The sequence below is a fragment of the Myotis daubentonii genome, chromosome 16 (assembly GCF_963259705.1).
Source record: "Myotis daubentonii chromosome 16, mMyoDau2.1, whole genome shotgun sequence".
In the NCBI taxonomy this organism is placed as follows: Eukaryota; Metazoa; Chordata; class Mammalia; order Chiroptera; family Vespertilionidae; genus Myotis; species Myotis daubentonii.
The window spans coordinates 8386507-8402848 of NC_081855.1; the positions used below are offsets into that span (position 1 = coordinate 8386507).

Below are 16342 nucleotides of genomic sequence, written 5' to 3' on the forward strand. Positions count from 1 at the left end.
TTTTAAACAGAGTCATAACAACAATAATCATCTTCGCTTCATTTAGTCCCATACCCATTTTTTTGTTTATCCTGATTATTTGCCAGTATTTTCATAAATTCAGTTATTCCTTGGAGTTCTATGCTTCTTCATTCAGTTCAAAGATGTGATTTGCTAACAAACCTTAATTTAGAGTAAGTCAGAGTTCTTTTCATGGATTTTTCTAAAGATGTAACATATTTGAAAATGCAGTGGAGTAAAACAATAACTGTCTATGAATGAGAAAACAAAGTGGCATGGTTATAGACTTGATTATAATGCAATTGATAAAAAAACTTTGCTTGCCCTAACCGGTTTGGCTCAGTGCATCGGCCTGCGGACTGAAGGGTCCCAGGTTCAATTCCAGTCAACGGCATGTACCTGGGTTACGGGCACATCCCTAGCGGGGAGTGTGCAGGAGGCAGCTGATCAATGTTTCTCTCTCATCAATGTTTCTAACTCTCTATCCCTCTCTCTACCTCTCTGTAAAAAATCAATAAAATATATTAAAAAAACAACACAACTTTGCTTGGTTAGTAAGCTTTAACATTTTAAGGGAATAATTTTTGGAAAATAATAATTACTGTAAAATGAGAGAGAATAATATAAAAATATGTAAGTACATGTATATTTAGATTCAATACATAATTTCAATATAGAAGAACAAATAATATGTAAGGTTTTAAAACATTGTCAATGGCTTCTTGTATTGAGCATTGGAAATAATTCATAAACTTCCAATGTTTGTGCCACAAATCTGGAGTCCCACGGCCAGACACCCTCACAGGGAACCATCCCTCTTGGCTGGGCTGGTGTCGCTCACAAGTGAACTGTTACACCTGAGAGCTTCCTACTTGAACTTTTCTTTGAATCTTGATGGGTCCCTCATACAGCAGGTTGAAATCTTTAGAACATCCATTTTAATAAAAGTATGTGTACACAAATAGATTAGTCATTTTTATTTTTTTAATTTAGCTAAGTTTCCCATATAATTTCAAGCATATAAAATAGGCCTAATTTAGTTTAAAAATTCCTTCAATAAGGATAGAGAATAAATCCTTGAAGTATTCCAGGGCTCATTGGAATTAACTCAAAGTCATTCTTCTGTTTAAATTACAGTGGTTCTCAACCTTCTGGCCCTTTAAATACAGTTCCGCATGTTGTGACCCAACCATAAAATGATTTTCGTTGCTACTTTATAACTGTAATATTGCTACTGTTATGAATAGTAATGTAAATATCTGATATGCAGGATGGTCTTAGGCGACCCCTGTGAAAGGGTAGTTCAACCGCCAAAGGGGCCGCAACCCACAGGTTGAGAACCGCTGGTTTAAAAAGTCTCTTAAACTGGAAACTTTGTGAAGGTTGCAAATATACATACACAAAAGCTTACAGCCTGGACTTTTTGTAAATCAAAGTAAAGCAAACACAGACTTATGGAAATAACTCTAAAAGACATTAATCACACTTAGAAACAGTTTTAATATGAAATATTTTGTCCAGACTACAGAATTCGCCTTACTTTACATAAGTATTTAACCTTTTTAGGCCAATAAAAGACTATATGCTAGTAATGCCATCTGGAGGCTGAAAATTCACCATACATATCCCATAGATGAACACATCACATACAGACCATACACATAATTTGAATTACTAATTTTTACAGAGAAAATGCAAGAATTTTTTATAAAGTTAAAATTTTATAGCCTGTATCCCCTTTTACAAACCTTTTCTCAACTTTCACAAACCTTCTTACCCATTCAGAAATAACTCTCCTTACCGAAACTTACATTTGTCCTTTTCCTTCAAATATGACTCTCCCTACCTCAAGCCTTTTATGATCACAACTATATAATTTCTCCAACTTAACTGGAACTTTTAACCCTTAGGAGCCTTAATTTCCCCAATGAAAAGCACAAAAGTGAACAACCAGCATTCCTTAGATTGACGTTACTGAACATATTTTAATCACACTCTCACTTCCAAGAAACACATCTTCAACAAAACACAAGTCAATATATCAACAGCTGCAAATCCATTTTACAAACCTTCTGTATTAAAAAACCCAAAAGCATGTGAACTTGTCTAGCAATCAATGTTTCAGTATTTCATGTTATTTCAAAATATCTAGTTATTCAATAACTTTCATTAACATTTATTAAATTAGAAAGAAATAGTTGAAATAAGCTAAAGTGATTTGTGTAGGTCGGGGAGGCATTTTTTTCTATTGGGATAAGACATACCTTCCAGAGATTTGTAGTTTTATTTTAAAAAATGAACTCAGGTCTTTTCACTTCAAAGGTTCTGGGACTTTGGTTGCATGAAGCCAATCCTATATAATAAAAGGGTAATATGCAAATAGACCTAATGGCAGAACAGTCACTATGATGCACACTGACCATGAGGGGGCAGACACTCAACGCAGGAGCTGCCCTCTGGTGGTCAGTGCACTGGGGGGAGGGGGGGAGGGAGGCGAGGAGCGGGCCTAAGCTGTGAGTTGGACAGCCCCTGAGGACTCCCAGACTGCTAAAGGGCGCAGGCCTGTCTAAGGGACACCCCCTCCCACCCCCAGTGCACGAATGTCCTACACTGGGCCTCTAGTTATCTATAAGTTTCTGAAATGAATTAGGGGGTGGTTTGGGGAAGGTAAAAGGATTTGGTGGGCTTTGAATTGCTTCGGCAGCCAAACCTCTGGCCCCTTGTAAATGTCATTCGTAAAACAAGGATAGTAATTTTTAATACCCCAGGGACTGGGTTGCCACCCAAATGTTGGCAAGGGACTGACAAATTCATTCGCCATTTTTGGAATGTTTCTTTCTATTTGGGAACATTTTTCTAGCTTCCAGAAAGCACACACCTCTGAGAGTTATAAAGGCTTTCAGGTATATGAAACCTCAGTCCATCTCCCTTGGGAATGAAAAACAGGTTCTAGCTGCATGGTAGTCTTAAAAATAATGGTGCCAAACCTCTCTATAACCCACTTTATATTGGGACCAGGTAGGTGGTGTAACAAAAGAAGATTGGCTTCTTTCTTGGGTTTCTCAGGGTCAAGTTTCTCCCACTTGGTGAATATGTACTCCATAAGAGGACTCTCAAGTCACCGTGGGCTGGTTCTGCATCTATAGAGAGACATATGAGCAAGCCCAGTGTTAGCGACATGTGTGCATGTCTCTGAGCTGTCTGGAGACATTCTGAGTAGGGTGGGTACCCTGTTAAGCCATCTCTCAGGCTCTCGTGGAAGATACTAATAAAGAAAAGATGATTACCAAACCTTCGGTCAGCCTCAAGGTTAGTTTCCTCATGGAAGGTTCCTTTAAAATCATTACTTTCCATTTTGGTTCAGTATCTGGTTCATTTATTCTAAATATATAAGTATTCTGGGAAAAGCATATGTAGGCATCACTGATTTCATATAAAAGAAAAAAATAAACCTCACCTATCAGGTGAATTGGGAAATATTTGATTAGCAAAGAATATATATATATATATATATATATATATATATATATATATATCCATAACAACCCCTAGTTGAAAGGAAACAGGTTTTGATTAAAAAGCAGACATTTTTGTACAGAAGGTTTAGTCCGATGGAGAAAGCAATTAGTAGGTGCGGTGAAGAAAAATAAGATAGCCCCAGTATCTAGAGGAGCCTTAGTAGCGTCCCGTTTTATGATAATTTCAAGTTCTCCCAAACTAACAGTGAAAGGGGAAACACCTTTGGAGCAACCCTATGCTTCTTTTGTTTGTTTACTTTTTCTACATCCTATTTCAGTTTCCTCTATCCCTAGAGTGGGCAGACTTCTCTATAGGAGTTTTCTTACAACCTTATTTAGTAATTCTCTTGCTTTTGCTCCCAGAAACCAGGAGTATATTAATTGCGATAGGTTAGAATAGCCAGGATTACACGTTCTAACAGTGACATTTCTCTGGGAGCCAATCAGGGCCATAGAGAAAATGGAGAACAATTGCTGGTTCCTCTCTGGCTGAGAGCAGCTTTTCTCCAAAGGGAGCTGGTAGAACTCCTATTCTCATTTCCCTTAAGTCAGTAGGGAGGGGTAGTGGAGGAGACAGAAGGGGAAGGAAGAAGGGAAGGGAAAGAACACATCTGGACAAGGAAGCTCAGAGAGCAAAAGATGTAGTGGACGTGCTATAGAAGGGGGAGATTGGGGTGTTAGCATTTATCCACTTCAGGAGAGTTCAGAGATAGTCTCTAAAATTTCTCATTAATTTATTTTTTAAAAGAATTTTCTGTGCTTCTCCTTAGAAGCTTCTAATTTCCATGTGAAGATATGCTTCCTATTCAGTCATTTTCATTTTGGGGCCAGCATATTTCTAGTTTTCTTTTTTTTCCTGCAAAAAAATTATTTATCTTGGCCATTTTTCAGTTGATATTTTCAAGTTAAATCTTCCCATTTCTGTAAAGCACTTGCAAGAAAAGGTTTCCTATCAGGGGTTAATGAGGGCTGGAGTCTGGGAGGTCCTAGCCCTGGAGGCACAACTTCCCATGTTAATTATAGGTGTGTTTGTTTTTATTGTTATTGTTGTTATTTTATATTTGCAGAATCTGAGCAAGTTTTCCAGGGATGTTATGGAGTGGGTTGAAGTGTGCTGCTCTGGGTTGAGCTCCATTATGTTCACACCCCTCTTATGTGCCTCGGCTTCTCTCCCAGTTATCTAAAGTGACCTGAAGGCCTCTAGCCAGTTTGGCTCCATGGGTAGAATGAAGGCCCTGAGAGGTCCTGGGTTTGATTCAAGGTGAAGGGCATGTACCTCGGTTGCAGCTTGATCCCTGGCCCTTACTGGAGCGCCTGGGGGAGGCAACCAATCGATGTCTCTCTCATTCTCTCTCTCTGTATCTCCCCCTTCTTTCCTCTCTCTCTAAACCCATGGGGAAAATATACTCTAGTGAGGATAAATAAAGAAATAAAAATAAAAAACCTCAGGAAGGGCTAGGAACGCTGGTGGACCTGACCTTATGGGCTCTCCCCCGGAGGAGCCAGTCAGGTGAATTACAGTTGAGTATGAATTTCCCTATGGGGCTCCTTCTTGGCATGAGGAATGACCTCTGACACCTCCACAAAGATTCTTAGTTGCTTAAGAACAGCCAAGATTCAGGTCAGAAGGAGTATGTGTCCCTTCGGAGCTGAGCGAGTTCAGCTCTCACTTATACAGTGAAGGATGTTTGCTCATTCTCTCAGAAAGCAAATCCAAATGAAAACCCAGAGTCAAAAACCAGCCACCCATGTTTCCTCTGGTCTCTCCTTACCCTTGATTCTGTCAACCCTTCACCTTAGTTCTACCTTGGGGATTTAAAATACAGCTTAACTAAAGTCGAACCCTCTATCACAAGCAAAGGAAAGTTCCTGATTCAAGAGACAACTTAGCCAAGTTCACCTGACAGGCAGGGAACTGGTGGCCCAACTGGCCCTTTGCTGGATCCCAGCACCGGGTCTGGGTCTGCAGGGCATTCCTGTGTGACCTTTGGAATCCTGCCGCAGTAATTCAAGTAAATAGCAATGTAAGCAGCATTCAACCCTGTGCAGAATTCTTGTGAGTTTATTGGAGCCCAACTGTCAACAGCGGCCGGAAAACAAAATCTCACTGTATTGAGGTAGTGCTCCAAGAATGGCAGGATTGCACCTGCTTTTACACATACAATCAAAAGTGGAGATGTATATGGGTCACATGAAATCCATTGCTTAGGGAGGCAGGAGAAAGCAAAGCATGGAAAGCTCTGGGATTAGATAAAAAGTAAAACGAGAGACACATACCTCTCTCATACAGGAGCACACAGGATAGTGAGCAATGAACTCAATAGCAATGAGCAGCTTGGTGGTCTCTGCCGAGCACAGAGCAGTGCCTGTGCTCCCAGGTGACAAGAAAAAGGAAAATTCCTTTAACAATCCAAAGGTATGTATCACAGATGCCAAAAGAAAACAGACAGGCTCCGTTAAGGTAAAGATTGTCCTTTGTCAGGGAAGACACTGGCCGAGCACATGACTACACACCATAAACTGTGTTTAGATAACAAGTTTTAATTTCAGGCTAACTTTGTGGTTAATTTCGGTCTCTGAGTTTGAAAGGCCACCATGCAGGCCTTACCTGTGCGAGTCACAGATGAGTGTGTGACTATTTGTCATTTACTCTCTCCTTCGATCACCTGTGCCCCACCTCTTGCCACCAATCATGTCCCTCCTCTGTCCCACCACAGGGGGACAAACCAGCAAGTACCTGTACGCTGGAAGCAGCTGAAGCTTCCTCGCCACCTGCGGGCCTGGCCCGCTCGCCCACTGTGCTCAACACGCCAGTGCCCATGACTTTCTTCTCTACCTGGGAGGTGGGCTGCTCCAGACCTGACTGCGTGCCCAGATTGTGCAGCTTCACGTTAAAGAAGCTGGTGGTCTTGAAGGGGCTGGAGAAGGAGCTCGTCTCCTTGGTGATAGCAGTGCAGATGCAGGGCGCCAACGGCATCTTGAGATCCCATGAGATTGTGCTGCCCAGCAGCGGACCAGTGGAGACTGACCTGGCGCTGACCTTCTCCCTGGAGTACCCCCACTTCCTCAAGAGAAAAGGCAACAAGCTGCAGATCATGCTGCAGCAGAGGAAGTGCAATCACAACCGGACCATCCTGGGCTACAGGACACTGGCCACAGGGGCCGTCCACATGGCTGAGCTGATGCAGCGACCACCTGAGGGTGGCCGGGTGCTGAGCCTCAGCAGCAGGATCCAGGGGTCCTCCATCACGGTGGCCGAGATCTGGATCTCCTCCCTCTCCAGTCAGCCCATCGACGACGAGGATGGCAGCATGCTGGCCAGCCCCAAGGCCAAGTCCATGGATAGCGACATGGAGGGGAAATCTGAAAGCTTCACTGAGCTGGAGACCAGCTGCAATCTCACACACAGGCAGGACCTGGAAGAAGCTGACTTTGCCCTGGGGCAGCCCAAGAAGCAGCAGCGATGCATGCAACAAAACTTGAAGCAGAAAGTCATGGCACTGCTTCCCAGGTCCCACATGTCAGAAGAGGTCCTGGACTCGGATCAGGACCCTAAGGAGCATGTCCCTGAGGTGGAGGAGGACCTGGACCTACTCTATGACACCCTTAAGCATCCCAGCGACAGTGGCCCAGACATGGAGGATGATAGCAGCATCCTCAGCAACACCAAGCCCAAGACCAGACAATACTTTGAAGGCCTGGCACACTCCAGCTGGCAGACGGAGACGAGGAGCTTACACAGTGCCCGGAGCCAGAAGGAACCTCCTCAGCTGGCCAACATGCCCGTTAAGACCCAGGGCCCGGGCGGCAAGCTGTTCAGTGGCAGTGTCTCTGACTCGATGGCCTACAGCACCCCACCCACCGAGGTGGTCAAGAGCTGGATCTTCTCCCAATCGAGGCAGACCGTCAACCACCTGGAAAACGCCATGCCGGCCAGCACCGAGGTGGAGGCCACGCATAACTTCTCTGAGGGAGAGTCTGAGATCGTCTGCTCTGAGCTGGAGGTCGGCTACAATGTCGCCTACAGGCATGACCTGGACGAGGATGACTTGGACCTGGGGAAACCGATAGGAAGGAGGAGGTCCACCATCAAGCAACAGCACTACCAGCAGAGAGTCGCAGAGTGGCTGCACAGGTACCAAATGACGCTGGAGGTCCTGGACTCGGAGCAGGAGTCTGAGGAGGAAGTCCCCGATGTGGACAAGGACCTGGCCTTTCTGTTTCAGAGCGTGGTGTGCCCCATGGACAGTGGCTCAGACATGGAGGATGATGACCGTCTCCCAACCCCTCCCATGCCTGTGCTCATGTCATATTCTGAAAGCCTGTCCAGCCCAGATATGGAGGAGGATGACAGAGTCCTCAGGACAAGCAGGCCCAGATTATACTGTGAAAGCCTTTCAAGCGACAGTGGCTCCGACTGGGTGGCCCACAGCATGCCCAACCCTGGGGAGCAGCCGGCACAGCCTGGGGACAGCCCGGAGGCAGGGACCTCTGCCCAGGACATGCTCACTACGAGGCGCACCACCAAGACCGAGTCTCTGGTCATCCCTTCCAGCAGCTCCAAGGGGAAGCAGCCCGCCCGCCGGGGCTGGAGCAGGTCCCTGAATGAGTCGGCCAACAGCCTGATCAAGGAGCGCTGCGCAGACCCACAGGGCCAACTGCAGGTCCCCAGTCAGACTGTGTTCGACCAACTGAATGACAGCCTCATGTCCAACGACTATCTGCCCAAGAACATCATCCTCATCAACACCTCCGACAGGCAGGGGCAGTCCCTGTCGGACGTCCTGCAGCAGCACACGCTGCCCGTCGTGTGTACAGCCTCCATGGTGGATGTCCAGGAGGCCTTCAGCTCCATCATCTCCTGGATACAAAGATACCGCAACTGCAAGACCGAGGCCACCATGCCAGTGAAGATCGCGGTGGCGGGGGATCAGCACTACTTCAGCACCGTGCTGCGGGTCTTTGTGGAGCAGCTGTCCCACAAGGACCCGGACTGGCTGGACTCCATGTGCTTCCTGGTCATCCCGCTGGGTTCCCACCCCTTGGCCAGGTACCTGGGCTCCGTGGATTGCCGCTACCACAAACTCTTACGGGACCTGGCCTGGTGGGAACTGTTCTACCACCTGGAGGCCCAGGATGCTGTGCAGAACATTGTGTTGAAAATCAGAGAGTACCTCACAGGGGCCAACTGTGTCCTCCAGCTGCCCATCGCAGAGGCCATGCTCACCTCTAAGCCGAAGAGCCCGGACGAGCTGCCCTTGCAGAAGTTCATTCCCTTTGTGGGGGCAGTGAAAGTCCGAAGAGTGGAGCCAATTTCAGCCACGTCAGGAGACTCAGCTGAAGCCGTCCCCTCATGCTCCAATGTGCTTCTGTCCACTGCCAGGGAGGCCACACACAAGCTAATTTCCTTGTCGTCAGTGAGTGGGGGCCTGTCCTCCCCCGGCCAGAGTGTGGGTGCTGAGCTGATGGAGCTGCAGGTGGATTACTGGATGGCAGCCCAGCCCACAAACAGGAAGAGGAGCGGGGAGAAGGAAGACCTGCCTGCCACCAAAAACACACTCCGGTGCACCTTCCGGTCTCTCCAGGTCAGCAGGCTGCCCAGCAGCGGCGAGGCTGCAGCCACGCCCACAATGGCCATGACTGTGATCACCAAGGAGAAGGAAAAGAAGGTGATGTTTTTGCCCAAGAAAGACAAGGGCACGGACTTGGCGTCCAACAGCCAGTGCATCCAGGGCATCGGCCGCTTGGTCTGCTCAGCCAAGAACCAGGAGCACAGGCAGCGGGTCCTCATTGACGGCGTGGAGTGGAACGACGTGACGTTCTTCCAGCTGGCAGCCCAGTGGTCCTCCCACGTCAAGCACTTCCCTGTCTGCATCTTCGAACACAACAATTCCACCTTCTAGCCCCGCCCCGCTCCCTGCCCTTCACTCTGCCTGGGCCAAGCCCAGCAGTATCGAGCTGCTTTTCTGTTAACAGTTCAGTTTACTATAGACACAGACCCTGGAAACACAGTGAAACGGTTTGAGTTTGGATGCGCTCAAAGCCTGCAACGTAAGGGGGTTGCCCTCAGTGGGACCCCCAAATGCTCTGTTCAATAACCAGAAAGCTCCGGCAGGTGGGAGTCAGGAGGGCAGTGTTGAGCTGGAGCATCATGGAAGGTGTGTTTGGGCCTCAGGACCCCCAGCACTGTCAGTGACCAGGCTTCTGGCCTTGGAGACCTGCCCTTCCTGGAAACCAGGGCTCAGCTTAACCCTGGGAGCCGGCACCAGCCTGTGCCCAGACTCAGAGCTGGGCGGCCAAAGGCAAAGGGCTGGCCTCCCATTGGGGCATCCGGAGCACAACTCGGAGGCCAGCCAGCCCAGCCTTGGACCCCAGCTGCCAACCAACCAAGTGGCCCCAGCACCACCCACTTATGGTTCCCAATGAACTCACGTCTCACAAGGCAAAATAACAAAAAAGAGCTGTACGGTGCAGATCACACAGGCACATGGGCTGGACAAACCAGTGCCTTCCACGCTGGGCAGCGACCCACCTTCGTTCCTACCTCTTCAGGTTATCACAGAACATTTGCTGCCACCCTACAGTTGTACCAGCTATTTACAAGGTGAGCAACCTGCCCCTCCACAGCACAGTGGTCATTTGGCCCCTTGCTGGCTGTGAACTCTCAGATCACTGCATCCCTCTGAGTGTTTGTTTCTAAGAACATGAGGTGAATCAAGCAGCAACCTCATAGGGTTTCTGTAGGGACCTGTAGTGTGCTCCCCTAAAGCTTTCTCTGGGTGTCCAGACAGGGGATAGGTCTGCAGCAGGGGCTGTGGTTGTGCTAATTGGTCCTTTTTCTTCCTCATATGTGATGCTTTCGGGGCCCAGGGCTAAGCTCTTTTCTCATGTCATAAAGAGACTGGAGATTCTGTTATGGGTCCCTGTCCTGGCTGAAGCCAGAGCAGAAACCCCAGGGCTGAGCAGTGGGGCCCAGGGTCACCCAACTATCTGTGATGGGGCTGGTTTGGGGTCATTCACTCAGCAAATATATCAGAGTCTTCCAGGTACAGACACGTCTCTAGGCACTGACCATAATCCAGTACACTGAGCAGACCCCTAGCCTTTACTGCAGAGCTTCCCTCTAGTCGAGAGCGATTCAGTCACACTAGGCTGCACAGGCTCGGAGTGTCCACAAGACAGCCGATGTGATGTCCTCCGGCCTCCTCTCCCTATGGCTGCATCTTCCTGTATTGTGAAGAGGAAGGTGAACCTCTGTTCCAGCAGAAAACGTGAGTCGGTTTTGGATCAGAGCCATCAGCGGAGTATGGGGACTGTGAATTCAAGGTTCTGGCAGAACCCTGGTTCCCACTCATGGTGGGATTTCTGCAAGAGGTCAGAGGTCTAAGGGCTTCCCCTAGAAAAAGGACAAGAGTCAGAGAGCTGTGCATGTGGATTTGGGTGGTGTGGGAGAGCAGAGGGAGCTCAGTGGTGAGGCAGCCTCTCAGAAAATTCATAGCCGTCCACACCTAATCCAAGTCTGTCTGCACCCCTAATCAGGGATCAGGCCCACTAATTTAGTAGAACCTCCTCAGGGCCAGCTTGGCAAGTGTACCCAGCCCTGAGGGAGTTGAGTTTCAGTGGGAGCCGAAGAACCACACAGGGGGCTAGTGAGTCAGGCAGAACGTAGGTGCAGGAGCCAAAGTTTGAGGTGATAGGAGGGCCCTGGGAAGCCAAGGATGGAGACAGAGTTCATTTTTTCACTCATTGGTCAACTATTCCTGGAACACCCTCTGTGTGCTAATGAGTGACATGATCAGAGTAGACACAAGCCCTCCCTGTCCTTATGGAGTAGACATTTCGGTGGGCAGGTATGGGAGGAGACAGGGACACTGAGAGAGCATGTCAGGTTCCCCTGAAGAAGGGGACAGGTGGTTCCCTCGTTGATCCAGAGCTGTCAGGTAGGAGGGCTTTCTGCCAGCCCCTCCTGGGTGACCAGGCACGTCTCTGCCAGGACTGCCAGCTTAAAGGTGGACAAGGAGTAGGTCTGGCTTCTGTACGGGCAGGAGCAGCAGGCACAGGACCCCAGGCTCTCTGAGTGGTGCTCTGGGAGGGCTGTGGGAAGGAAAGGATAGGTCTCAGACTCTGTTTCCAACTTATCTCTTTCCCCAGAGCCATGTCCTGCATCCTGGGCATCGGGCTGGACCAGCACCGCCAGAATTTCCCAGCCTGATGATGCTGCCGGCTTCCATAGAGCTCAACTTGCCAGTCCTCAACTTGCCAAAGCAGGCCCAGTGCCTCCATTCACAGCGGGAGCACCTGAGCCCACTGAGGCCGAGACAGGAGTAGGAGGAGGCCTCCGGGGGTGGTGTGGGTGTGTGTGCCTTTGGAAGGCACACAAAAGGCAGTGAGGGTGGTAACATGTCCTCTTCTTGGATCTACAGAACCAGCTCCAGAGCAACATCAGGAAAACCCTCAAGAGGCAACGCCACCGGAGTGGCCTCTCCAGAGCCAGAGCCGGATCCAGGCCCAGCTTTCACTGAACTTCAAGAGACAGAAGAACCACCTGCAGCATTGGAGCAACTCACCCCAGTTCCTGCGCGGCCTGTGGTGCCAGATCCTGGGCCACAGCTCATGTCAGCGGCCACGGCAGAGAGGGCGCCCCCCCGCAACCCCCTTTAGATGCAGTGTTAGAAGTTTTCTGTTCATGTTATATATGTTTATAATTTTCCTATACTTTTATGATATTTAATAACATACAGTGTACTGATGAAAACATTTACTGAAATACTCCTAAATATTACCTTAATTTAGATTCTATAAAATTTAACCCTATAAACCCTCAGAGCTTTGAGCAAGTCTGTTTTTCTGGACCCAAACCTACCCAGGGAGAACTGTCCTCACCTTCTCCACCTGCCCTTCCTGGAACCAGGACTCTGCTTCCTAGGGAGCTGGCGCCACCCTGTTCCCAGACTCAGAGCTGGGCGGCTAGAGGCCAAAGGCTGGCTTCCCATTGGGGGCATCCTGAGCCCATCATGGAGGCCTGTCAGCCCAGCCCTGGGCCTTAGCTGTCAACCAGCCAAGTGGCCCCAGCACCACTCACTCTGGATTCCAAATAAACAACCCTCAGAGGGTGTGTATATATATACCTGTACCTTGCAGACTGCCCAGGAACATGGATTAGATAAACTGGTCAAATCCTTGGTGACTAGCTACCTAGGCAGCTTCCCCACCTTGGTCCCACACACCCTTCTGTGTTAATACAGAGCATTTGCTACTAACCAATGTGTGTGGGACCAACCATGTACCAGGTGAGCCCTGCCCCCTCCACAGAACCGTGGTCACTCCGCCACCTGCTGCTGTGAGTCTTCAGATCACTGCACCTTTCTGAGTATTTGTTTCTCTCAACATGGGGAGAGCCTAGGCCCAGCCTCATAGGGTTATTGGGGGGGGGGTCCCCCTTAGAAAAGGCCTGCTGGGAACCTGGACACTGGAGAGGTGTGCTGGAGGGGCTGTGGTTGTTCCTATTGGCCATTTTCTCTTCTCCTTAACCAAGCTCCTGCCTTATTTGTGATTCTCAGGCCTTAGGCTAAGCTGTTTTCTCTCTTGATAAGGACATTGGAGATTCCATTAGGGGTCCCTGTCCTGGTGCAGCCAGATTAGAAATCCCAGGGGTGAGCAGGGGGACCCCAGGCTCCCGCAGCTATCTGAGATGGGGGTGGTTGGGGCTCATTCATTCAGCAAAGGCCCTGCCACCGGGACCGCACTCCAGCGCTTCCGTCTAGTCAGGAGGGATTCAGTCACACTGGGCTGCACAGGCAGGTAGCATCCACAGGACAGTCGGTGTGACTTCTTCCTGAAAGTATCGCTGATCTACACGTATCATGAAGCAGAAAGTGGATCTCTGGACCAGCACAAAAAGTGAATGGGCTTTGGATCAGAGCCTTAAGGGAAGTATGGGGACTGTGACTTGGAGAAGGTGGCAACACTCTGGGTCCCACATATGGTGGGATTTCTGTAAGAGGGCAGTGGTCTGAGGGCTTCTCCTTGGAAAAATGTAAGGAGTCAGAGAGCTGTGCGTGTGGATTGGGTGGTGTGGGTGAGTGGGGAGGGGAAGTGGCTGCCCACACAAAGAGCTCCCAGAGGTTGGGCTTAGGCAAGAGCACAGAGCCGCTCAGGTCAGTGCCCCATGCCCTGCAGTAGGAGGCCTTCCTGGGGTGGGGGCTTGAACTGGGACTTCAGTGATGGAGATGGGAGGTCCCATCCTTGGAAGGCACACAAAGGCAGTCATGGTAGTAACATGGTCTCTTCCTGGATCTACAGAAGCAGCTCCAGAGCAAGATCCAGAAACACCTAAAGAGGCAATGCCAACTCTGGTCCCCTCTCCTGAGCCAGAGCAGGCTCCAGGCACAGCTGTCACTGAACTTCCAGATGTGGACCCACCTGCATCATTTGAGAAACTCGCCTCAGCTCCTTCAGAACCTGAGGTTCTCGATCCTGGGCCACAGCCTGTGTCCGCTGCCAGGACAGAGAGGGCTCCCTCCCCTCCTTTATATGAGTTTTAAAGTATTTGTGTTTATCATATACATGTTTACAACTTTATGTATTTTTCTTATACTATTCAGTAACATACATTCTAATTAAAGAAAATATAATGAAATACTCTTAAACATAAATTTAATTTAGATTCTATAAAATTTAACTCTACAAGCCTTCAGAGCCTTGAGCAAGTCTGTTTCTTCTGGGCCTCCGCTGTGTTACTATGAGTCATAGGTTGGGAAGAATGAGTCTCTCAGGAGCCATCTGCTCTAAGGATGTGATGTTCTTGAGGCCCAGGACAATGGGACTTTGGGGAAATTGACTGATGAGCATTGGGGCAGGGACCCTTTATGTCAGGGCTGCCCCTGGGAACCCATGTTTCATTTAACTTCATCTCCCACCAGCACATGGACAAAGCGTGGTCCTAAGCGCCCCCTGGCGCCCACGTTGCAGAATGCTGCAGGGTTTAACCAGCAGCAGGCAGTTCCTGAACCCTGACTGCCACCTGCACCTGGACAGAAACTCCACCCTGCTCCACGCGCACTGAGCAGCATTCAGAGCATCTCCTCTGTCGGCCCACAGCACTGAAGAGGGAACAGGGAATGTCCCAGGGCCCGGGGTCCACACTCATCTCCTCCACAGGCACCACTTCCAAATCTCAGGGGTCAGAGCCTCTCTCTGCCCTCAGACCCTAGGCTCTGGTTCAGCTAGGCTTTTTCCTGAGGCTCTTCTGTCTCACCAGAGCGCAGCGGCCATTCTTTCTCATGCCCTGAAGGCTGAATAAGGTTGTGGAGGCAGTCTGGCTTCTCCTTTTACATCAGTCCTCTTGGGTGCTCTGAACCCCCTGGTGAGGATTAACTATAGCCCTGTATGGCACCCGCCATGGCACAAGCGACACTGTCTCAGGACAAATGGGTATTCACTGTGGACCACACCCAGGGTCCCTACTCTCAAGGAGATCAGCCCTGTAGGTTGACACGGAGAGAAAGGAAATTCGAACGGAGTCTGATGAGACCTACCACTGACGTTAAGGGCCATAAGCACTGAAAACGTGAGCCCATCGCGGGGGCATTGCACAGGCTCTCTTTAGGATGAGATTTCTAAACCAGAAAGATGAATAAGTACTTGTCTACCCTCTTCATCCTGATTTCACAATGGCAGCCGATGAAGGCTTGTGAAATTAAATGAGGTCTGGGAATCAGGGGGAAGGTCTACCTTAGAGGTCCATGGTGATGGCAGTGAACTTGGACTCACTAGGAATGGGCCTGGAGGGGCAGCCACCTGCCTTGCGTGGAGCGTCTCCTTACCTTAGAAGCTCAGAACTGTGGTCTCAACAGAAGCTGTTTCCTATTTCAAATTACACTTTTCAGTTTGGCTCTACTTTCCAGGGTCCTTTCCTAAGTTTCACAGCCATCCTCCAAACTGGAGGCAGAGGGTGTTAGAAGTGAGGGGTGGGGGCTGAAGGGAACTGGGAGGAGAAAAACGGGGGAGACAGGAAGGCAGGGCCAGAGCCTGGTGTGGGACGACTGTGCTAGTGACCTATTGCTGAGAGTTACCCCACACTAGAGACTTAACCAACACACACTTATTAGCTCACACGTCTGTGACGCGGGATCCCGCAGGGCTCTGCTGGGACTACTGTGGTCTCACCTGAGGCAGGATCTCTGTCACTCAGGGTCTGAGCTCACTTGGGGGCGGGGGGTCTTTGGGATTCAGTTTGGATGGAAGGCTTGACTTTCTGTCTGTTGTTCTCATTCAGTGCCAGGCCATGTGGGTCTCTCCAGATAGCAACTCACAGCACAGAGGCTCATTCCTCAGTGGAGAGAGAGAGAGAGAGAGAGAGAGAGAGAGAGGGAGAGAGAGAGAGAGAGAGAGGGAACAGATCTGAGTGAGCAAGAGGGTAGGCACCAACTTTTTAGAAAACTTTTCATGTTGGGAAGAAATCAATCAAAAAGTTGTATACATATATGCATAACCCAGGGACACAGACAATAGGGTGGCGAAGGCCTGGGGTGTGGGGTAGAGATTGGCTAGAAGTGGACAATGGGGTAAAAAGGAGACATATGTAACACTTTCAACAATGAAGATTTAAAAAAATGGATTTGCTTTAAAATTGTTAAATTATTTTTGCTAAAAAATTGACAAGAGAGAGAGAGAACCAAATGTGTGAGAGAGAAGCATCAGTTGGTTGCCTCCTGTATGTACCCTGACTAGGGATCAAACCCACAATCTGGGTATGTGCCCTGATAGGAACCGAACAGCAATCCTTCAGTGCACAAGGTGATGCTCAACCACTCAGGCTGGGC

The 16342-nt window shown here is 49.1% G+C and overlaps 1 protein-coding gene across 1 annotated transcript; it reads left to right on the forward strand.

Moving 5' to 3' along the window:
• Window positions 1-6325: 6325 nt before the first annotated feature.
• LOC132219372 (phosphofurin acidic cluster sorting protein 2-like) lies at window positions 6326-9421 on the forward strand. Its single transcript, XM_059671728.1, has 2 exons — window positions 6326-7329; window positions 7912-9421. Exons 1-2 carry the CDS (start codon window positions 6338-6340, stop codon window positions 9419-9421), a joined length of 2502 nt encoding a protein of 833 aa, XP_059527711.1. The 5' UTR covers window positions 6326-6337.
• The last annotated feature ends 6921 nt before the right edge of the window (window positions 9422-16342 follow it).

Bases quoted from the DNA above. Each gene is read 5' to 3' on its own strand.
- LOC132219372 (XM_059671728.1), top strand. From the start codon at position 6,338: ATGACTTTCTTCTCTACCTGGGAGGTGGGCTGCTCCAGACCTGACTGC. The intron at 7,330-7,911 runs GCTGTTCAGTGG...ATACTGTGAAAG, and splicing joins ACCCAGGGCCCGGGCGGCAA to CCTTTCAAGCGACAGTGGCT.